The sequence below is a fragment of the Physcomitrium patens genome, chromosome 24, assembly GCF_059467195.1.
Source record: "Physcomitrium patens ecotype Gransden chromosome 24, ASM5946719v1, whole genome shotgun sequence".
NCBI lineage: Eukaryota > Viridiplantae > Streptophyta > Bryopsida > Funariales > Funariaceae > Physcomitrium > Physcomitrium patens.
Genome location: NC_143433.1, coordinates 4518144 through 4536001, shown reverse-complemented (window position 1 = coordinate 4536001; position 17858 = coordinate 4518144). Strand labels below are relative to the sequence as shown.

At 34.9% G+C, this 17858-nt stretch overlaps 2 protein-coding genes across 14 annotated transcripts; one reads left to right on the top strand and one right to left on the bottom strand.

Moving 5' to 3' along the window:
• Positions 1 to 3006: 3006 nt before the first annotated feature.
• LOC112276464 (uncharacterized) lies at positions 3007 to 9176 on the bottom strand. 5 transcript variants are annotated; one of them, XM_024507828.3, is made up of 6 exons: positions 7783 to 9176; positions 6924 to 7044; positions 6288 to 6511; positions 4923 to 5065; positions 4650 to 4799; positions 3007 to 3410 (listed from the first exon to the last, which is right to left on the bottom strand). In XM_024507828.3, the coding sequence occupies exons 1-6, from the start codon at positions 8516 to 8518 to the stop codon at positions 3264 to 3266; spliced, it is 1521 nt and encodes a 506-aa protein (XP_024363596.1). In that variant the 5' UTR covers positions 8519 to 9176; the 3' UTR covers positions 3007 to 3263. The 5 variants fall into 5 exon arrangements, 3 of the variants coding, with proteins under 3 accessions (XP_024363596.1, XP_024363597.1, XP_090103162.1); XM_024507829.3 differs by having other exon boundaries at positions 4650 to 4757; XR_002968045.3 differs by having other exon boundaries at positions 3369 to 3410; positions 4650 to 4813.
• Positions 9177 to 10429: 1253 nt separating this feature from the next.
• LOC112276465 (uncharacterized) lies at positions 10430 to 13418 on the top strand. 9 transcript variants are annotated; one of them, XR_012216616.2, is made up of 4 exons: positions 10430 to 10572; positions 11127 to 11241; positions 11805 to 11912; positions 12822 to 13418. XR_012216616.2 is itself a non-coding variant. In XM_073530844.2 (4 exons), exons 1-3 carry the CDS (start codon positions 10643 to 10645, stop codon positions 11829 to 11831), a joined length of 417 nt encoding a protein of 138 aa, XP_073386945.1. In that variant the 3' UTR covers positions 11832 to 11912; positions 12822 to 13418. The 9 variants fall into 9 exon arrangements, 8 of the variants coding, with proteins under 8 accessions (XP_073386945.1, XP_073386944.1, XP_073386941.1 ...); XM_073530844.2 differs by lacking the exon at positions 10430 to 10572 and adding an exon at positions 10643 to 10922 and having other exon boundaries at positions 11810 to 11912; XM_073530843.2 differs by lacking the exon at positions 10430 to 10572 and adding an exon at positions 10643 to 10922.
• Positions 13419 to 17858: the final 4440 nt, after the last annotated feature.

Genomic DNA, 17858 nt, shown 5'->3' with positions numbered 1-17858 from the left:
TTCATAGAGCATGGAAGGTATAGATAAGCAATTTTACAAAAAGTTCACAAGAATAAAAAAATACTTGGTTGTTGTAGCAATTAATAATTTTTAATACTACTTGTTATAAATGCATGTATGGTTATATTTTAAAAGAAGAATGTAGAAGCAATTTGTTTAAGTAAATTTCTCAAAAACTCAATGCTAGCAAATTATTAGCAAGAATTTAGTAGTTCAAATTCTAACAATGATAGTTTTTATCTTGATTGATAGATACCAGCAAGTGGATGTTAGTTCCTTGATTCTCTAAATAAAAAGTGTAGTATACACACACACACACACACACACATATATATATATATATATATATACATATATCTATGTCAATATTGTATAAACATATAGACTTAATTTAAAGAATTTGGCATTATAAATTGCATAATGCAATATAGTAGTTTTGTCATACATGAAAAAATTTTATATTCAAATCATATCCTAATATCCAACTATATTGGATAGAAATATTACTTAATATTAAAATTTACATAAATTTTTGTTTAGAGATTTTTTTATATTCATATTTTAAAATAAAAATAAAAAATTCTGCATACTTAAATAATCTATCAATTGAAATTTGTGTCTATGATGAATAATAATAACTAGTCAAAGCAGAGATTCACATATTATATCATATTTAATTTTTTATCTAGTCTTGCTTATCAACAATGCCTCTACACTTTAAAATCTCAATTGTTCAATTTTACTAAATGTAATAAATTCATATAATAGATTCTATATCTTTTGCAATATATATATTTTTATGAAACTTAGAATTAGTATGCTTGCAATCATTATTTGTTGAAATCACTATTAAAATTGTAATTAATTAAAAAAATCTAATGATTAACAATCATATATACTTTATGTATTATGATAGTTTTTAAATTTGAATACTATAGTAAATAAAATTGACATTATTTTGAAATTTTAAATAAATAAGATCCATATAGTGACAAATATTCATTTAATTTTTAAAGAATTGAAATATATAAATTTTTATATAATTGAAGAATCATTATAAATTTTGAACAAAGCAAGAGGACATAAGTGCTTCAAATAGGTACATATACATAAAAGTTATTGTTATTATACCTTGTGTTTTATACAATTTATAAATATATTTATAAATATATAGCATAATGAGCTTGGTTGTTCTTTAGAACTCAAATAGAACAATTCAAAGTATTAGAAACTATTTTTTTAGGCTTTCTTTTGTAGAGAAATTAGAGACAATATTTATACAAAACAAGGTATTCACTATATATAATAAATAGTTAGAATCTTTATAAAATCTAATAGCTCTATTACAAAGCATGAAAAAAATATAATCATAATGTATTTAATTAGATTTTAGTAAAATAATTCTAGAATCATTGATATCTAACTAATTAGATTTTTAAAATTAGATAATTTTTAAACTAATATTACTTAGTTGCTAAGATAAAGAATTAAGTATAATCAGTGAATAGAAAATTTAAATTTAAGAGTTTTTTTAGTCTTAATGACGATAATCTATAAGAAAAATATTGTGTCAAGGACATGAATCATAACAAAACTCTAAAGAAGTAATACACTCGTATAACACTCAAAAAGAGAAAATAGATAAGTCAAAGACAAATATAATACATAAATTAGAATGACTATTGCTAAATACAAAGTGACTAGAGATTCTTAAGCTAAGACAAAAACACAAGAAAGGCGTTGCCTATATATATATACTAAGAAACTACATGGCAATGTGGAAAACTTATCTTGCAAGTTAGATATGTGTATTGCAAGTTTTCATCTAACATGTGTCTAACTTGCAGTACACGTGTTTAACTTGCAAAATAAGTTTCCCACATATGTATTACATAACCAACTTGTTGGCCAAGTTTGCAACCTATCAATTACCTACAAACACTTCTAAAGTCAAATCCACATCTATAAAGCTTCCAAAAAGCTTTTCTTTAAGATATTATTCAATTTACTTACTTTTACTTTTAGCTAACTTCTATTATCATTTTAATTACTGATGCCAATATTAATATTTTTAACATATTGTCTCAACAAAATTACAGAGCTTGTGTCAAAGATAAACTTTAAAATAAGCATGCATGTATTTATATAATATCTAATTTTTGGAAAAAAAATTCTTCTTTATTTAGATGCTTGAGGCAATTCTTTTAGTATTTTCAATTGCTTAAATGTATATTATTGTGGTAATTATAATACTATATATTTAAAAAAAATCAAGCATAACATTCTAAAACAAAACACATGGATATTAAATATATTTAAAATGTTATAAATGATAGTTAGGTCTACTTGGAGAAGTTAGACAAAAAAACAAATGTAGGAGATATATTTACAAAACTAATACCAATTAAGAATTTCAAAACACAACTAAACTTGTTTAATATAAATTGTACATGAAAAAAGAATATTTATTGTGGTGTAGTTAAAAAGTGCATAATAGTTAGTTTTATTTAGATAAATAGAATTTTATTTTTCAAGCATTGTTTCCACCATACAATATGTGTTCTATTCTACAAACAATTAGAATATCATGTAGATAGTCTTTAAGAGGTTTAACAGCTCCAATACATAATTTTAGATTGTAATTATATGCATTATTAATCAAATCTTAATAAAAAAGATTTTATTATATAAATATTTTTTTGTTTTTTGAATGTGTTTATTTTTGTAGTTGATTACATAAAATACAGAAATAAAATTTCTGCAAAATGTTAAAGTTGCAAAGATGTTAAATAAATCTATCTAACTAGAAATTGAGCCTAAATTTTTTTTCACTTGTACAAAAATAAATAGATATACATCAATCCAAAGTTTCCTTCAAACACAAGTTTAATATTTCCACTCCTCAGGTTAACAAAAATGACCAGTAACAAAATCTGATTATCTTTGGACAAGCTTAATACCAAATACTTTTTGACTGAGAGTCTCTTTGTTTCAAAATTAAAACTCTTTGGTAGCAAACGTGTTCATTGATACTTTTATTGGAACATACAATTGAATTGGGAAAGAAAACCAAGCACCGATTTTACAGAATTAGGAAGTTGGATCTGTTTCACTTTCGACAGTCATCCTACTTGAGCAGTGTAGACTACACGAAAACAGAAAAAAAACAAAAATAAATAAAAATAAAAATAAAAAATCTAGGTCTATATTTGAAGTTGGTTGACTCTGTAGAAAAAAACAAAACAAAACAAAACAAAAAATTGTCATATATCGCCCGAAAATCCAGCACAAAGTTGTGCGCGTTCGTTTCGCAGCATGGCAATCTCCAGGCGAATGCCTTCGTCACCTTGTCCAGAACCCTCTGCTATCGTCTGCTCCAATGTTGCAATTATGCGCTCTATGCTTTTGATCTGCCCAAGAGCCAACCTTGTTATCAGATCTGACCAGTTCTTCACATGCAAGATAAGTTGTGTCTATAACAATAACAACTCTAGTCACAGCTCTTGTAGTTACTCTGGCACGTAACCGCCCATCATCAACTGGAATCTAGTCTTCTCAAGTCATTCAATCCAACTTAGTGTGGTTGAATCACAGAAGAAGGGATAACGTTTTAAGGTGGGACAAAGAAATTGTAATTACAATATACTACGAACCCTGATCAAAATAGATAAGTCTATCTTTAGGCCTTGGTGATTTTAGTTGAATCCAGAACTATGCGATAAGGGTATAAAACTATCAAAAAAGATAAACGTCCTATGTGTAGAAGAACACATTGTAAGAATTCACTGCATGGCGTTCTTGGCTACAAAAAGCAGAAGAAGAAAAAATAAAAGATACGAAAAATTTGAACTTAAAACCTCAAAGGGTCGTTGCTCACTTGAGGCAGTAGGCACTATTAATTATCTACTACCTGAGATTTGGCTACTCAGGATGACCTCATCAATACATCAATACAGAGAGACTAATGACGTCAAGGAAAAACGGTAACTCTAAATCATAAATGGTAACATGACCACTTAAACTCACGGGTCTTCAATTGCTAATAGTCAGCATATGTGCAACAATCAACTGATCTCCCCATAAAAATCTTCAAGACCAAAGTCATGGCGTTGCAACCATGTGGTTAATATCCATCTGATAATGATTTGAGCATTCAAATATTCCTACATTATCAGTTAGTTATCCTTCCTATCTAATTATTCTGCAAGCAACAGAACTGTTGGACTCATCATGAACCTCAAATACAGCAAGTTCTTCAACTGTATAAGAAGACTGAAACCTAGTCATTACCATGATAGATTGCAAAAAAAAGTTCACACTTCATTTTCACACTAGGCCAGACGTGATCCTATCCTGTATTTTATTACATATTAGGCATTTCAAATTTGACTTTACCTGGTTTATTTTCAGACTTAACTGAGAAATCACTGGGAATTCCATGAAAGCCCCACTACTTAGATAACTACAACCAGGAGAAAACAAAGCGTGTGTTTTAACTGGGAAACTAAGACAAATTTTATGTTTCTATTGGTATACTCGCAACTACCACCACCTAAATTTACTAGCACTTAGTTCTTAAGAGCTGCTACACAGAATAAGCAAGTCACAATATGAAAACTTGAATACTTCATGTTAAAAAGAACTCCAACCTTGCGATGAGGCCATCGACGCATGCCATTACGCCTACATATCTTCTTGAGAACTGTAGGACAAATTCCCAATTCTTTGGCCGCGGCATTGATTGGCAGGTGAAAATGCTGCGCCAAATCTATCATTTTAAGTTTTCCTGTTCTCTCTCTCTGCAATATAAGAACTGTTTATACACAAACATGGCATATATTATTTTTTCAAGATGCAATAAATCCATCAAAATTTTCTGCAATGCATCACTACTTTCATAGAATTCCAGTTCCACAAAGTACCTGTGCTGCAGCATTGCTCTTTTGTGGTTTGACCAGTCCAACTGAGGCATCAGCATTGTCTGAGCTGTCAATACTTCCGCTGCCATGAAACTTGTCCTGCTTGAGTCCAGCTTTACCATATGTACATCCGCTACTCGAATAGGCTAAACACAAACCAATTGATCAGAAACCTGTATATTGTTCAAATCAATAGCTAATCGGTAACTGTTGCCCTTGAAAGAAACCTTTTTGAACTTGATTTTCAGTAAGCTCAACTGTAACCATGGTCATCAAGCAAACCTCATACTAATCGCAACCCTGCAAGATAGCTACTAGAATATTGAGCTTCTCAACTTTCTTTCTTTCCAAAACTTTTCAGTTATGGACAAATAATGTGAATATTAAGATGAGTTCAACTTGATGTACCTTACCAATTGTCAAGACGAGTAGTTGCCAACACGTGCTAAAATTTAGAGAAATGTCTATGCAAAAAACTTGCTGTCAACTTCACACAGCGCATGGAATCGAAGATAATTTTCTGCTTGAGGAAACGTATGTTTGTCTTAAAAGACAAGTATGGCATCAATATGCCAACGATCAAGAACAACAATATCGAACCAAAACATGAAAGGGACAAAGAAGGAGGATTACAGAGACAAGGATAAATAAATCGAAGAAGCATATGGACTAATTGACCATGTGCATCTACTTTAACGTTTTGTTGAATCCACTTGCTATACAAGTTCATAGTAACTACATGCACATGGTCAATTAGTCCATATGCTTCTTCGATTTATTTATCCTTGTCTCTGTAATCCTCCTTCTTTGTCCCTTTCATGTTTTGGTTCGATATTGTTGTTCTTGATCGTTGGCATATTGATGCCATACTTGTATATGATAGGTTTTTCCTCACCTAGCACTAGTACATAATGATCAAACCTTGTTTTATACGAATTAAGCAAATATCACTGCAAGACATACTAGTAGAGGACACGGCAGTTGAGCACCACTGCAACTAGATTCATTAAAGCTCCGTATGATTATGCGGCATTTGAATAGATTGAAACTGTTAGGCTGTTAGTCGTCCAAGCTCATCCGGAAAAGACAACGTATCATTGCATGAGAGGGCTTATTTTTGCACTTTTCGTCGAAGGTTAATGCCCTAAAGCGCATTAACAACACTACGGATTGATCAATGACTTTCCACCTATTCTTGTTTCAAATATCAAACTTCAATAACAAGATGAGGAAGCAACATTCTCCGGCTAGAAAACGTGTTAAAAACTGTAGTCACATGATGCCTTCACCTCGACTATCTCTTGAAGTAAAAGATCAATTATCATAATGCGAAGAATACAGAACTAGTTAGGAGGAAAAAGGAATTACCAGAGGAATTACACAGAACTTCCGGAGGAGCAATGTGCCCTATTTGCTTAGAGATACATCGACCATTTGCACCCATCACCCGCTCTGAGGACATACCCATGCCAACACCACCACTTCCATGTGAAGCCAAAGAATCATGTTGAAGTACAAATCCTTCTTTTCTACGCAAGAGACTGTACTGAAGTAGGAAATGCTTCACATACTCGGCGTTTGCGACAAGAAACCTGCCGTAACATCCAAAAGTCAGTCGAAACCAGCAGATTGTTCAATAACTTGACCATGTGGAGACTTTCAAATAGCACTAAATGAAAGCTGCAGTCAGAAGACGTCATAGTTTCTCCAACACTTAAGATGGTCACACAACACGATTATGAAGACAGAGTTCTACATTTACTTTACAAAACCATGTAGAAGGTTTGCAAAAAACCTGTAGCGATACAGATAGTGCATCATACGCATGACACCACTAATTCAAATGCTACCTCTGCATCAAGGGTTCTAAGGAGACGGATTAACTAGTGCAGTGACAGGACAATTGGCGAGCAATGAGAGAAGTTAGTCACGTTGATTCTGAAAATATGAGTAAGAAAACAGAGGTCCATATGAAAATTCACAAATCAGCAACTGACAACTCACTCAACCATCTGTTGCTCAAAAGATGCAGGAAAGCCATCGTCGATACAGAATCGAGTTTGTAGTACAGCGTGATAGCTTTGGCCATCACAACCATGAATCTCAAGCTTTGTGTCTTGAATTCCTGACCCACACACCGTGTAAAGAATTGATCGGTCAGTATAATTGGAAGTTATTTTTAAATCATCCTTAAATAGAAAGACAGAACGAAAACACTACTGAATGTTGAAACTTCAACTACAAATACAGAATACATGAAACTTACTCATACAACAAGCTACTCCAACTAGTCGAAGCACCAGTTGAAGGATATCAAAAGCAGCAATATCTAACAGTGTAGACTCGACAATCTCATCGTGATCGGTCAACCTAACATTCGCCATACTCGGTACAACGTAAAATCCACCTAGGATTTGCATAGATAAGAAGTTTTGCTTATTATGTGCAGAATATTAACGATGAACCTAGTGACAATACAGTTCAATTGATACTGCAATGTCCCTTGTGCTAAACGATGAATTCATCAAGTGTTCCTTCGCTGAAAAGTTGGTGATGTTATAGACATGAGACACAAAAAATTCCAGATCAAACACTATTAGGATTCTGTTTCACCCTCCAGCACATTTATCTTCATTGAAGTTCGGAAATGTAGTAAGTCGTTTCTCCTAGCACCGTAGATGGCAACTGTATGGTAACTTTGAGATCCTCACATACATTACTTGGACTGGGTCAGAAAGATTTTAAGATTCTAACAGCTCAACTTGCAGCCACAACCAGTATATACCGAAGAATAGTTGCCAAGAACGATTCGCTAATGTGTATATATAAATATACTCACACACTTCAAGGAGTGAGTTCGCACCATTTGAGTGGACAATGCGGCGAAGTATCTGACATGAAGCGCACTGAAATTGCTGGTTCTGCGACTTTCCAGCGTTCGGCTGGATAGAGCCCTCTCGAACCATGTCCCAATTTAGTGGAGTACCGCTAAAATTCATAGAGTGAGCCCCGCCGGAGGTAGAGGCTCCATACTCCACACTCACGAAAGCTCGATCTTCCATGTCCACAAGACCACCTGTATCTCCTACCATGTAAAATCCTGTCGTGCAAATCGTCGAAGGGCAGGTCATAGAAGGAACCACCCTTTCCAGCGAACACACAGGAGTTGGCACTTCTAGACTCACTGGTGAAATGGGAGGATTGTTTATGTAGCTGTCAAGTGAGACGTTGAAATGAGCGAATGGATCTTTCGCAATGTCGGTAGCAGTTTCGTCAAAAGCAATCAACTCTTCATTCAATGTGTCCTCAGCATAAGCAGCATCTCCATCAACCTCTTTGCCGTCAAAAAACAAGGCGTTACAGTCAGGCTCTGGGCCCCCATCGCTCCTCCCGGATCTCCTAATATTTAAGGGTGGAAGAGGTGTTAGCATGTTGCCTGTGGGTGCTGGAATATTGAATGCCGAAAAATTAAAAAACTGCTCGTCAGTATTAAAATCTTTTGGCGGCTTCAAAAACTCATTGATGTCGAAACGTGGGCTGTTCGATGCATCAAGGACTACTTCTTCACAAGTAGAAGATTCTAATAGCCCACTAGCCATTCTCGCATTAGCCTTGGGCAATGCTCAAATGATGCAGTTTCCGGACCACAGGGAATCCAAGACTAGATCGTCATCACTGCAAGGTATTAATTCTTTACCCCGCGATATGGAAACTAAAGGAGAGGAAGACAACGACAACTGAGGTAAGTAACCTTGACATAGACAATCGTCACTTCCGGCACTTCAGAAGACAGCATACCCGATCACATGAATACGGAAGTTTATTCGAAATACCAAATCTAATGTCATTGCACTCGCGAAGTTGGGTTATAGAAGGAAGAGAGTTCACATGTACGGATTCAATAGACAGTTGATGACTGCAAGGTAAAAGATAGAGACCGGAAGCCCTGGACAAGATCGAGGTGCAAGCGACAAATTTTTATTCTCAGTTGAGAGACATCCAGAAAATTCTGATTAAGCAGCTTCCGAATTCCATGAAGAAAAATACATGCACCGAGGAAAAACCCGAAGAAATCTAGATATATAACTAGTGTCGAATATTTATAAATTTTTATTCCCCCAAAAAACTCGCAAATTCCGTTCTGATCACTTGATGTGCTATTCCTCAGTTTATGTTACTCTCTGGTAATTGATCACAGATATCAGACAAATTTCTCAAAGACAATACATTGCTCGAGATGAGTTCAACGAAAAAGATTCTAGAAAAAGAAGAAGAAGAAGAAGAAAGATCCAAATCACACATCCAGTTCCAACACCAGGTTGCGGAATTGGACTTTGCAAACTATATGCACATTTGTCAGACTGTCTGTTCATATAGAATAAACCGACCTTGACCCTTCCTTGCAGTAGTGAATTACTAAAGTAGTGTCCACTTCTCTGGCGACGGTTCCCAGTGAATGAGTTTCAAATCTCCTCTTTTCCACAAGACAAACTTCATCAAAATCTATTTTTTGAGGGTAAGGCGATGGCTGGGCGGACTACCATCGCCAAACTCCTATAATGAGCACATTAGTCTCAATAAAAGACACAAAAAGACGCTAAAATACGTGTGAATGATAAAACGTGAAGAACGCCCTGACACTCTAAGGCAGATTGTCATTCAATTTCAGTAAAAGAACTAGGAATATTGCAAGAAGCAAAATTCAATTCTCAAGAATTCTGTGAATGGAAGATGAGAGAGAGAAAGACAGAGTGGCACTGAACAGCGTATGGCACCGAGAGGTAACGAAGAATGAAAAGGCACGTAAGTGTGAGTGATCATTAAAAACACATGAGGAAAGGGAAGGTATAGTAATGCACCTGATCTTTCGCACTCAGATATCTTCAGCATTCACGCACTTGCCCTTGGTCAGTGCTTGAGCATTCCCTTGGCAGCAAACGGTGCTTGCAAACCTCATCTCCCTCTGTATCTCTCTCACTGATTCTGTTCACTTGCCAGCCACCTTCACACTGACTCCCACCTTCGGCGGGGGCACCCCCTCCTTACAATCCCCCTTCCTCCTCTTCCTCCTCTTCCTCCTAGACCCAATTCCTCTTCAGCCTCTACCTAACCATATACTCCACAACTTCCTCATCTTTTCACACGATTCTACCGACGGTTGCAGTTCATCCCGACTCCAGTCAACATGCTGAACCCGAAAATCATCATAAGCGCGCAACAATCCCGCATACAAAGATCCTTGATATCATATTGTTCTCCAAGAAACCCATGTCATTCGATTGCTAAAACCCTGCCCTGTGATCCCAAAAGGCTGCATCGCCTTTTTTCTTTAATCATGCGATTCGGATTGTTCAGGGGCTTACGATAAGAATTGCCCAAACCTAAACCTCCTCCGGATGTGAAAAACTTTGGGGCCATATACAGCAAACCTCCACCTCAACCGTCAATGTGCAAAATTCTTCCTCTGTGTTCTCTCCACTGCAGGCAAACTTCAATTCTCATGAATGGTGACCCCACCCAGCAACATGCTCCCACTTTTTGCAATGCAGCAGAAAGCCACAAGCACCGCATGAAACAACGTGAAATCTGAAGTTTCAGGGAACTAAGCCATCGCAACCAACAGGCCATTTCAGCACGTTATCACATCCGAAAGGCATCAACCCTAAACCCTGACTCTCCAACTGCCTCTCGTCGTAGTGTGCTCGGTATCGTGGTTCGCAGGCATGACAGGCAACTTACTTACGTCCATCCATAATCAGGAGATGCACAAGAGACAGGCACAACGTTCTGTGGCAAAAATCAGGACATCCCCATCTGTTATGATACGCTCTTTTTTCTTCCCCTTCCTATCCCAGTGCACTCCAGTTTCGCTTCATTTCCGTTTGTTCTTGCGGATCTCCACATCCGTTAAGCATTCACTTGTGCTTTCACACTCTCCATGGGATTTTGTGTTCCCGGTTAAAGTCAATGTACAAGATCCAAAAATCAGGGCCGGCTCTGTGGGTGAGTCCGGATTATTTAAGTTCTTTGAGGAGTTACAGCTCTTTTCCAAAGTACGATGGCTGTGTCATGACTATTGTGGTGACATCATTTCCGTAGATGTGGGTATCCGGACGTCTCTCTACATATTTTTAGTTGTGCTCAAGTCAATTAAAGTTGTGACTGTAGCGTCGCTTGCTTGTTTCATGTCGTTAAATGCTTCAAAAGCCTTTCTGAAGTCGGTGGTGAAAACTGCATCTTCACTAAGCGAGAGGTGTACGTTGGCCAACTACGCGGGTCGGACAAGGAAGGATCCAGGGGAATGTTTCGGCAATTATGGAAGGTAAGTTGATTGCAAATTATTCCCAGAGCGTCTTGTCTATCTTCTAAGCTTCATGAATGCATTCTAACTTACTGTAGTCACTTGTTGATGTCGACTGGAAACTTATCTTAGGTTTACAGTTGAAAGCTGCACCAAAACATTGCGATGAAAATTTGAGCATGGTGATTAGTCTCTAATTTTCTGATTTATTTGGGTTTTAGGATACAATTTGGAAAATGTTTCAAGTAGATATGAGTCCGAGTTCCGTTGATCTTTCCTTTAAGATTACTTGTGAACGTGACGTGCATGACCTTCATAATACATCACAGACTGTCGCAGAATCGTTGCGAACTGCATCAAGGTCTAGGTTATTAAGTTGCTTCTCCATAAAATGCTATCATCTGCTCGAACGAGGTGTAGAACGTTTGCTGTCAACAACTATGGACCCTTATCTGTCCTGTTACCTGCTATATGTTAGTATGAAGGTGCAGTGAGAAATTCAGTGCAGCTGTCTTCATTCATGGCATCGTTCTCTCATGTTATCAACGTTACTGCGCTAACTATCCCGCACTTGCATTTTACAGCACAGGTCGCTGCGCGCAGGCGCTTAAATGTCAAGCCTGTTATTAAGGAAAACAATATCATGTGGATACGCCACAACTGCACGGACTTTCGGACTCAATCCTCCACTGGTCTCGGTTTCTAAACTGAACCTAATTCCATCATCCCACCGTGGCAGGTCACATGAGAGAGTATAGTGCATGACTGATCTCCTCAATGAGCGCTAACAGGCTCGGTTCCGTCTTCCAGTTAGTAATTGATCTCTCTCAGAAACTAGGCCTTGTCCCAGCTCAAGTTCGGCAACATTTTTGAAGACGAGACGAAAAGCTCAGATTATTTAGTAAGCAGGAACCAGCTCGAGAATAGAATACTGCGATGTTTTCATGACAGAAAGGCATTGTTTCCTTGTCAGCCTTCAGATAGAATGCTCATCTGGATTTATGTTCAGCAACCGTTGTTATGGAAAGTCGACCACTATTTCCAGTCTGGGTTAGAATAAAGATCAACCCCTGCCGCAATTTATTGTCGAATCTGTCCACATAGCCAATTCAACGTCAATGGCTAATTCCTACTCAAACCTTTCTGAACTTGAGAGAACAGGAACTGAACATGCGAGAGGTTAGGGACCGAGCAGAATTGCAGAGATAAGTCATGTAGTTTCTCATCTCCGTGCTGCTTGTGATTCATTCCTGTGTTGATAAATGCATTGATAATGTGTTGATAAATGCATAAGTCATTGTTTGTTCATTCTGTTCTCTTCGCTGTAATCATTCTCGAAGAGGGTTCGTCACCAAGCTCTCTGACATTGTTGATTTCTGTACCATGATCCTTTCCTCCTCCTTCGATTGTGGGCATCTGAGACCACTGCACAGTCATGCAACACATGTACTTCGGAGGGGGACAAAGTGATGGTCATATTAGCACAAGTTACAGCTTGCATTACAAATACTGTTATAAAAAAATGTGTGAATAGCATTGCAATCAACGTTTCATTTGCTTGGCAAATAAAAAACTGACGTTGACTCGCACTGGTTGTGCAGGGAGCACCTTTCAGCTCAACAAACTTCGTTAAAGACAATTGAAAAACACCATCTGATGCAGAGACCGTACACAAGACATCTTGCATGAAGTGGTAGGATTTCTTCTACAATTGATTTACATATATAACTACATTACAACTTCTCTTGCAGGCAATCAGCAACTGTTTGAAACACTACGATTGTTCAAACTTCTAGTCAGTTTTATTACATGTGTAGTGCCATGATGTTTTCATGCAAACAACACAATAACGTCTTTCAAGCTTGTGCATAATCAAGTTGAGTATGATAATAGTTCAGAGTTAGTTACACGACATAGCTGATTACTAACCCATTTTCAATAAACAACAATTTGAAACATATACTCTTTAACAAAATGCAATCCCAGGTTGGACTTTCAGGTACTTAAAATTTTCAGTTTCTCTTCTGTAATTAACAAGTTTTTGGACTAAACTCATCATTTGTGACCTAACAACAATCATGATTAGCATATATACATGGAAATGACTTGTGTTGATAGATGTGACTACAATTTATTGTGGTGTGAATTAATTACCAATTAGTATAATTCATTTAAAATAATAAAAAATAAAAAATAAACCAGGTTGTTTTTTAGAATTACTTATAGTTCTACAAATAACCAAAATGATTGAAATTTATAGCCTCATTTCTCAGTCAAAATTTGTATAATATCTTTGTGATGATGTATTGATACAATCATGTCAAGTTCTAATCAATTCTTTTCAATTAGACTTTATTTTTAGAATTCATTTTCTTTGTTAGTAAATATTTCATATTAGTCAACATTATATAGATAATCTTACTACAAAAAAATCGATTTTGTTCTTTTAATAAGAATAAATAATATGAGAATGATGTTTGTTTATTCAATTAATATTCTTACATGACCTTTGATCAGATACTTTTAAAATCTAATAAATATCATTTGAAAAATTATCTATACATTAGCTACAAGTTGGTTGTTATCAAATATTTATTTTTAAGTTCTTAAAAAACAGCCTGTTAACTTAATTCTAACTAACTTGCTTGAATCTAAAAATTGATGTAATATTTGTTGAAGATCATGCATCAACTTTTTCAAATTGAAATTCAATTACCTTAAAAATAATATAAATAAATAAATCTTCCTTTCACCAAGGTATCAATGCCATTATGTACAACCCTCTTATATCAAATTTCAAATCCTGGAAAATTTTGAAACATTTAAATAGAAATTAACCAATTTCATCTAAGTATTCTCAAAACACACTTCTAAAATATTTTTATAAGTATCTTAAAGACATATTAGAAAATCTTAGGACATCCTAAGTCACCATACAAGCGTTTACAAGAAATGTGATATTATCACTTACTATCAAACAATATGCATTATTTCAATGGTTCCTCTGAGGACATAATTAGGGTACAAGGCAACTTTATAATATTCTTGAATGTACATTTTTTTTAATGTTTTTCTTGGCAAGATCTACCTATCAAACTAAATATTTATAAGCACTAATCAAGACTTGTAATATTGTAAGACAATTGCAATACAAGGCTAAATTACTTCAAGATTTTTGGCATATTTTCCTTGACACAATAAATATTGAAAAGGGAAAAAAAACCTCATGACAATGATAGAATACATATAGATATAGATATATATATATATATATATATTTTTTTTTATGTTTATGATTTTCTAAATTTGATGGATTTTTCATAGAAAATATTAAAAACTTTCAAATAAATCTTACATTGACTCAGCTCTTGTCATTTTAAATTTTACTTGAATCGATTTAACTTTCACTTTTTTATTTTTTATTCCATAATATACGAGAACAATTCTTGAATGTTGAATAGCTTTGAAAGACTTCTTAACCCATTTTCAAAAGTATTTGACTGTTTGACTGTTTTTTATTTAATTTCCATTTGTTATCATTTTGAGCCACAATTAAAGTTTGTCCTAGACTTTTATTGGACTTAGCAATTTTCTTTAAAAATAATTCTATCATGGTCATTTATTCAGTGACATTGCTGGATATATATATATATATATATATATATATACATACATATACATACATACATATGCATATTACAGAAAGTAATGCTGATTAAACATAATAATAATGCACACTATATGTTGGACCTGGGCCAAAATTTTATTTTATTTGAAACTTTATTCTTCGAGATATGTAGCTAGTTTGATGAAATCATTTTTTAATAGTAAACAGCATTTTAATTATTAATCTGAAGTCCATGTTGTACCTTCAAACTTTACACAAATGACTCCATTAAAGACTAGAAGGTACAAAAGGAATTGTTGGATAACAATAACATAGAACTAGATTTAAAACTTTAAAGATAAATAAAGTAAATAAATAAAATAAACAAAAAGGAGTCCTACATTGTCTTTTGGGAATTAGGGTTGGGTTGGGTTTGGTGAGATTGACCTTTCCCAAGGAGGGCCCCAAAGGGCAGGGGATGGACCCAGTAACAACAAACAGTGACACCCAGATAAGCACCCCACCAACCCTAGATTTGCAAGGTAGAGGGGATCATTCATTCCATGCCCCTTAACTGTGAAACATACACTTGCGAGATAATAATAATAATAATAATAATAGTGATAATATCTAGTTCTATGGGATTCTTTGGCTTGAAATGAATCAAACTCTGTTTTCAATGATTTTTTGCCCTTTCTGATTGGTTTTGTTCAGACATGGTTCACTACCCACACTTAGCCATTTGTAACACTCTCATGTGACAAAACTGTTATGACATGTGCTTGTGAGATGTAAATGTTTTTCAACATCATTTTTTAAGAATATCATTGGTTTTAGTACTTTTTTTTAATGAAAATCAAATAAAATAAAAGAGAAAAAAAAGTTTGGTGCTGACAAATGAAACCTTATTGGCGTTCGTGTTGAATGTATGGTGCATGTTAGATATTGTTTGTGAATGAAACAAAGTCCTCTGTTATGATTTCATTTGCAGTATAATCCATCATTTGATATACTTGAATATGCACATGTACAATTTTAGTGGCATAGGGATAAATTTGTATTTATTAAATAATTGTCATTAGATCATTATTTGTGACAATTCATGACTAGACTTTTATATATATATATATATATATATATATAAATGAACCATAGTATTGCATGAAATTCTACTAGAATAAAAACCATAGTTCTCAAAATCACAGAATGCCATTCAGCACATAACACACAACATCATGTATTAAAATCCAAAACCCACACTATAAAAACAAAATTTGAGGCCAACAACAAAGTCATGCATGCAGCCCATGTATTTCCACAATCATTCACATTCATATCTGTTGTTTTTTTATCCAATAGCTATCATTCAAAGCTAATCAAAAAAACCACCTACATGCCTGTCCTTCACAACAAACAAACACCAATGAGTATTTCGTATACGTATACATTCAGTATTTTTATATGATATCAACACGTTAGACAAAGACAATCATGCATGGAGAGCAGACATGAACACTCCTTTCCCCTTCCCTCAAGTGCTATTGAGCTAATGTCCACGTTACCATCTGACATGGCAAGGTGACGTCAGCCAAACCAAGCCAAGCCCAGGACAGCACCCAGTAGACGTAGATCTGTCTTTCTGTTCCCCACAATCCCATCAGATCCCCTCCTCCTCAAGTATAAATAATAATGTATATACATATTTATAGAATTTAATAAATAGGGGGTGTAGCAGGGCGATCACAAAAAGGAGGAGGGACATCATAGTGAAGGGTTGTTGGGCACTCAATGGCTTGCTTGCTTAGCCTTCATGGCCCTCCTAAATACCTTACATGTATTTACCTTATCGTATAATTGTACTCGGATACCGCAGTAGACTGTCACGTAGGACATAGACTGTGTGTCTCTCTCTACCTCGCACAATTATATCCTACCTGGCACCCGAGCGCCCACCTGGCATCGGCTCTGACCCAGCTGCCATGTCGGTGTTTGTGGTTTGGATCCGAGCTGGCAAGATGGCGTTCTATTGGTCTGACCCGCTTCACATCGTGTTTAGGGCTGATCCTAGTCACGTATGGAACCAGACAGCTTTATGATTGCCTATTGATCCAGAGGGCCGGGCCGGGCCGGGCCGGGCCGGGTTGTGGGGGTGATGATGGATGTTTTCAGAGGTGGAGGCTCCTGTAATTGGAGAAATTGTTCCCCATGGTTCCCATGAAATAGAGCCATAGGAAACGTGATTTTTTAAGGGAATTTTGTGCGATGTCTTGTTCCCTATGACACATGCTATCGGAGGTTACAGTTTAGGTTGTCGTGATTGGATTTCTCTGGTGTGAAAAAAATAATAATAATAATAATAAATAAAAAATGATGAAGATTTATACATTATTGTTATTATTTTATTATTATTATTTACAATTGAAATATATATTTTTAAAAATGAAAAACAAAAAGTAATTGTTTGCAATAGTGTAAATGTTATAGTTATTACTGTTGAAAAAAAAGTACATTAAATTTTATTTGTTAACCTCAAATGATTTAAAATGTAATGAAGCCCAATAAAAACATGATGAATAGTTTCATTTATTTTTATTTGAAGATGTGATAATGCATGAAAATTTCTAATATTACATGAGGTAGCATATTAGAATGTAATATGAAAATTTAGGTCTAAAGGAATGAACATGATAGCTGTTGTAAGATATTTCAAAGGTTAGTATTTGAAGATATATATTTCACAAGCACTCCATTTGAATCAAATCAATCATTTGATTAACATTTACAGAAACAATAACATTTTCTAAGCAAATTACAAGTATGACTTCAATCATGTTCAATATTCTTTACCTCATAGATGGTTGACATTTTTAAAATTACACTTTCAGCATTATAAATCACGTACAAATCAGGGTATTTAATATATATATATATATATATATATATATATTGGGCACTTGATTAACTTTAGTATGTTTCATCTTCTATTTTCCTGAAATTACTTTTATTTATTTATTTATTTAAAACGAAATAT

What these genes read in the sequence shown, in the direction of transcription:
- LOC112276464 (XM_024507828.3), bottom strand. Translation starts at nt 8,518, where the DNA reads ATGGCTAGTGGGCTATTAGAATCTTCTACTTGTGAAGAAGTAGTCCTT. An exon ending in CCGCATTGTCCACTCAAATG is followed by an intron (nt 7,045 to 7,782) that starts GTGCGAACTCAC and finishes TGTGTGGGTCAG; the next exon opens with GAATTCAAGACACAAAGCTT. An exon ending in AGTTCTGTGTAATTCCTCTG is followed by an intron (nt 5,066 to 6,287) that starts GTAATTCCTTTT and finishes GTTTGTGTTTAG; the next exon opens with CCTATTCGAGTAGCGGATGT.
- LOC112276465 (XM_073530838.2), top strand. Translation starts at nt 10,643, where the DNA reads ATGACAGGCAACTTACTTACGTCCATCCATAATCAGGAGATGCACAAG. An exon ending in TGTTTCGGCAATTATGGAAG is followed by an intron (nt 11,242 to 11,804) that starts GTAAGTTGATTG and finishes TGCATTTTACAG; the next exon opens with CACAGGTCGCTGCGCGCAGG.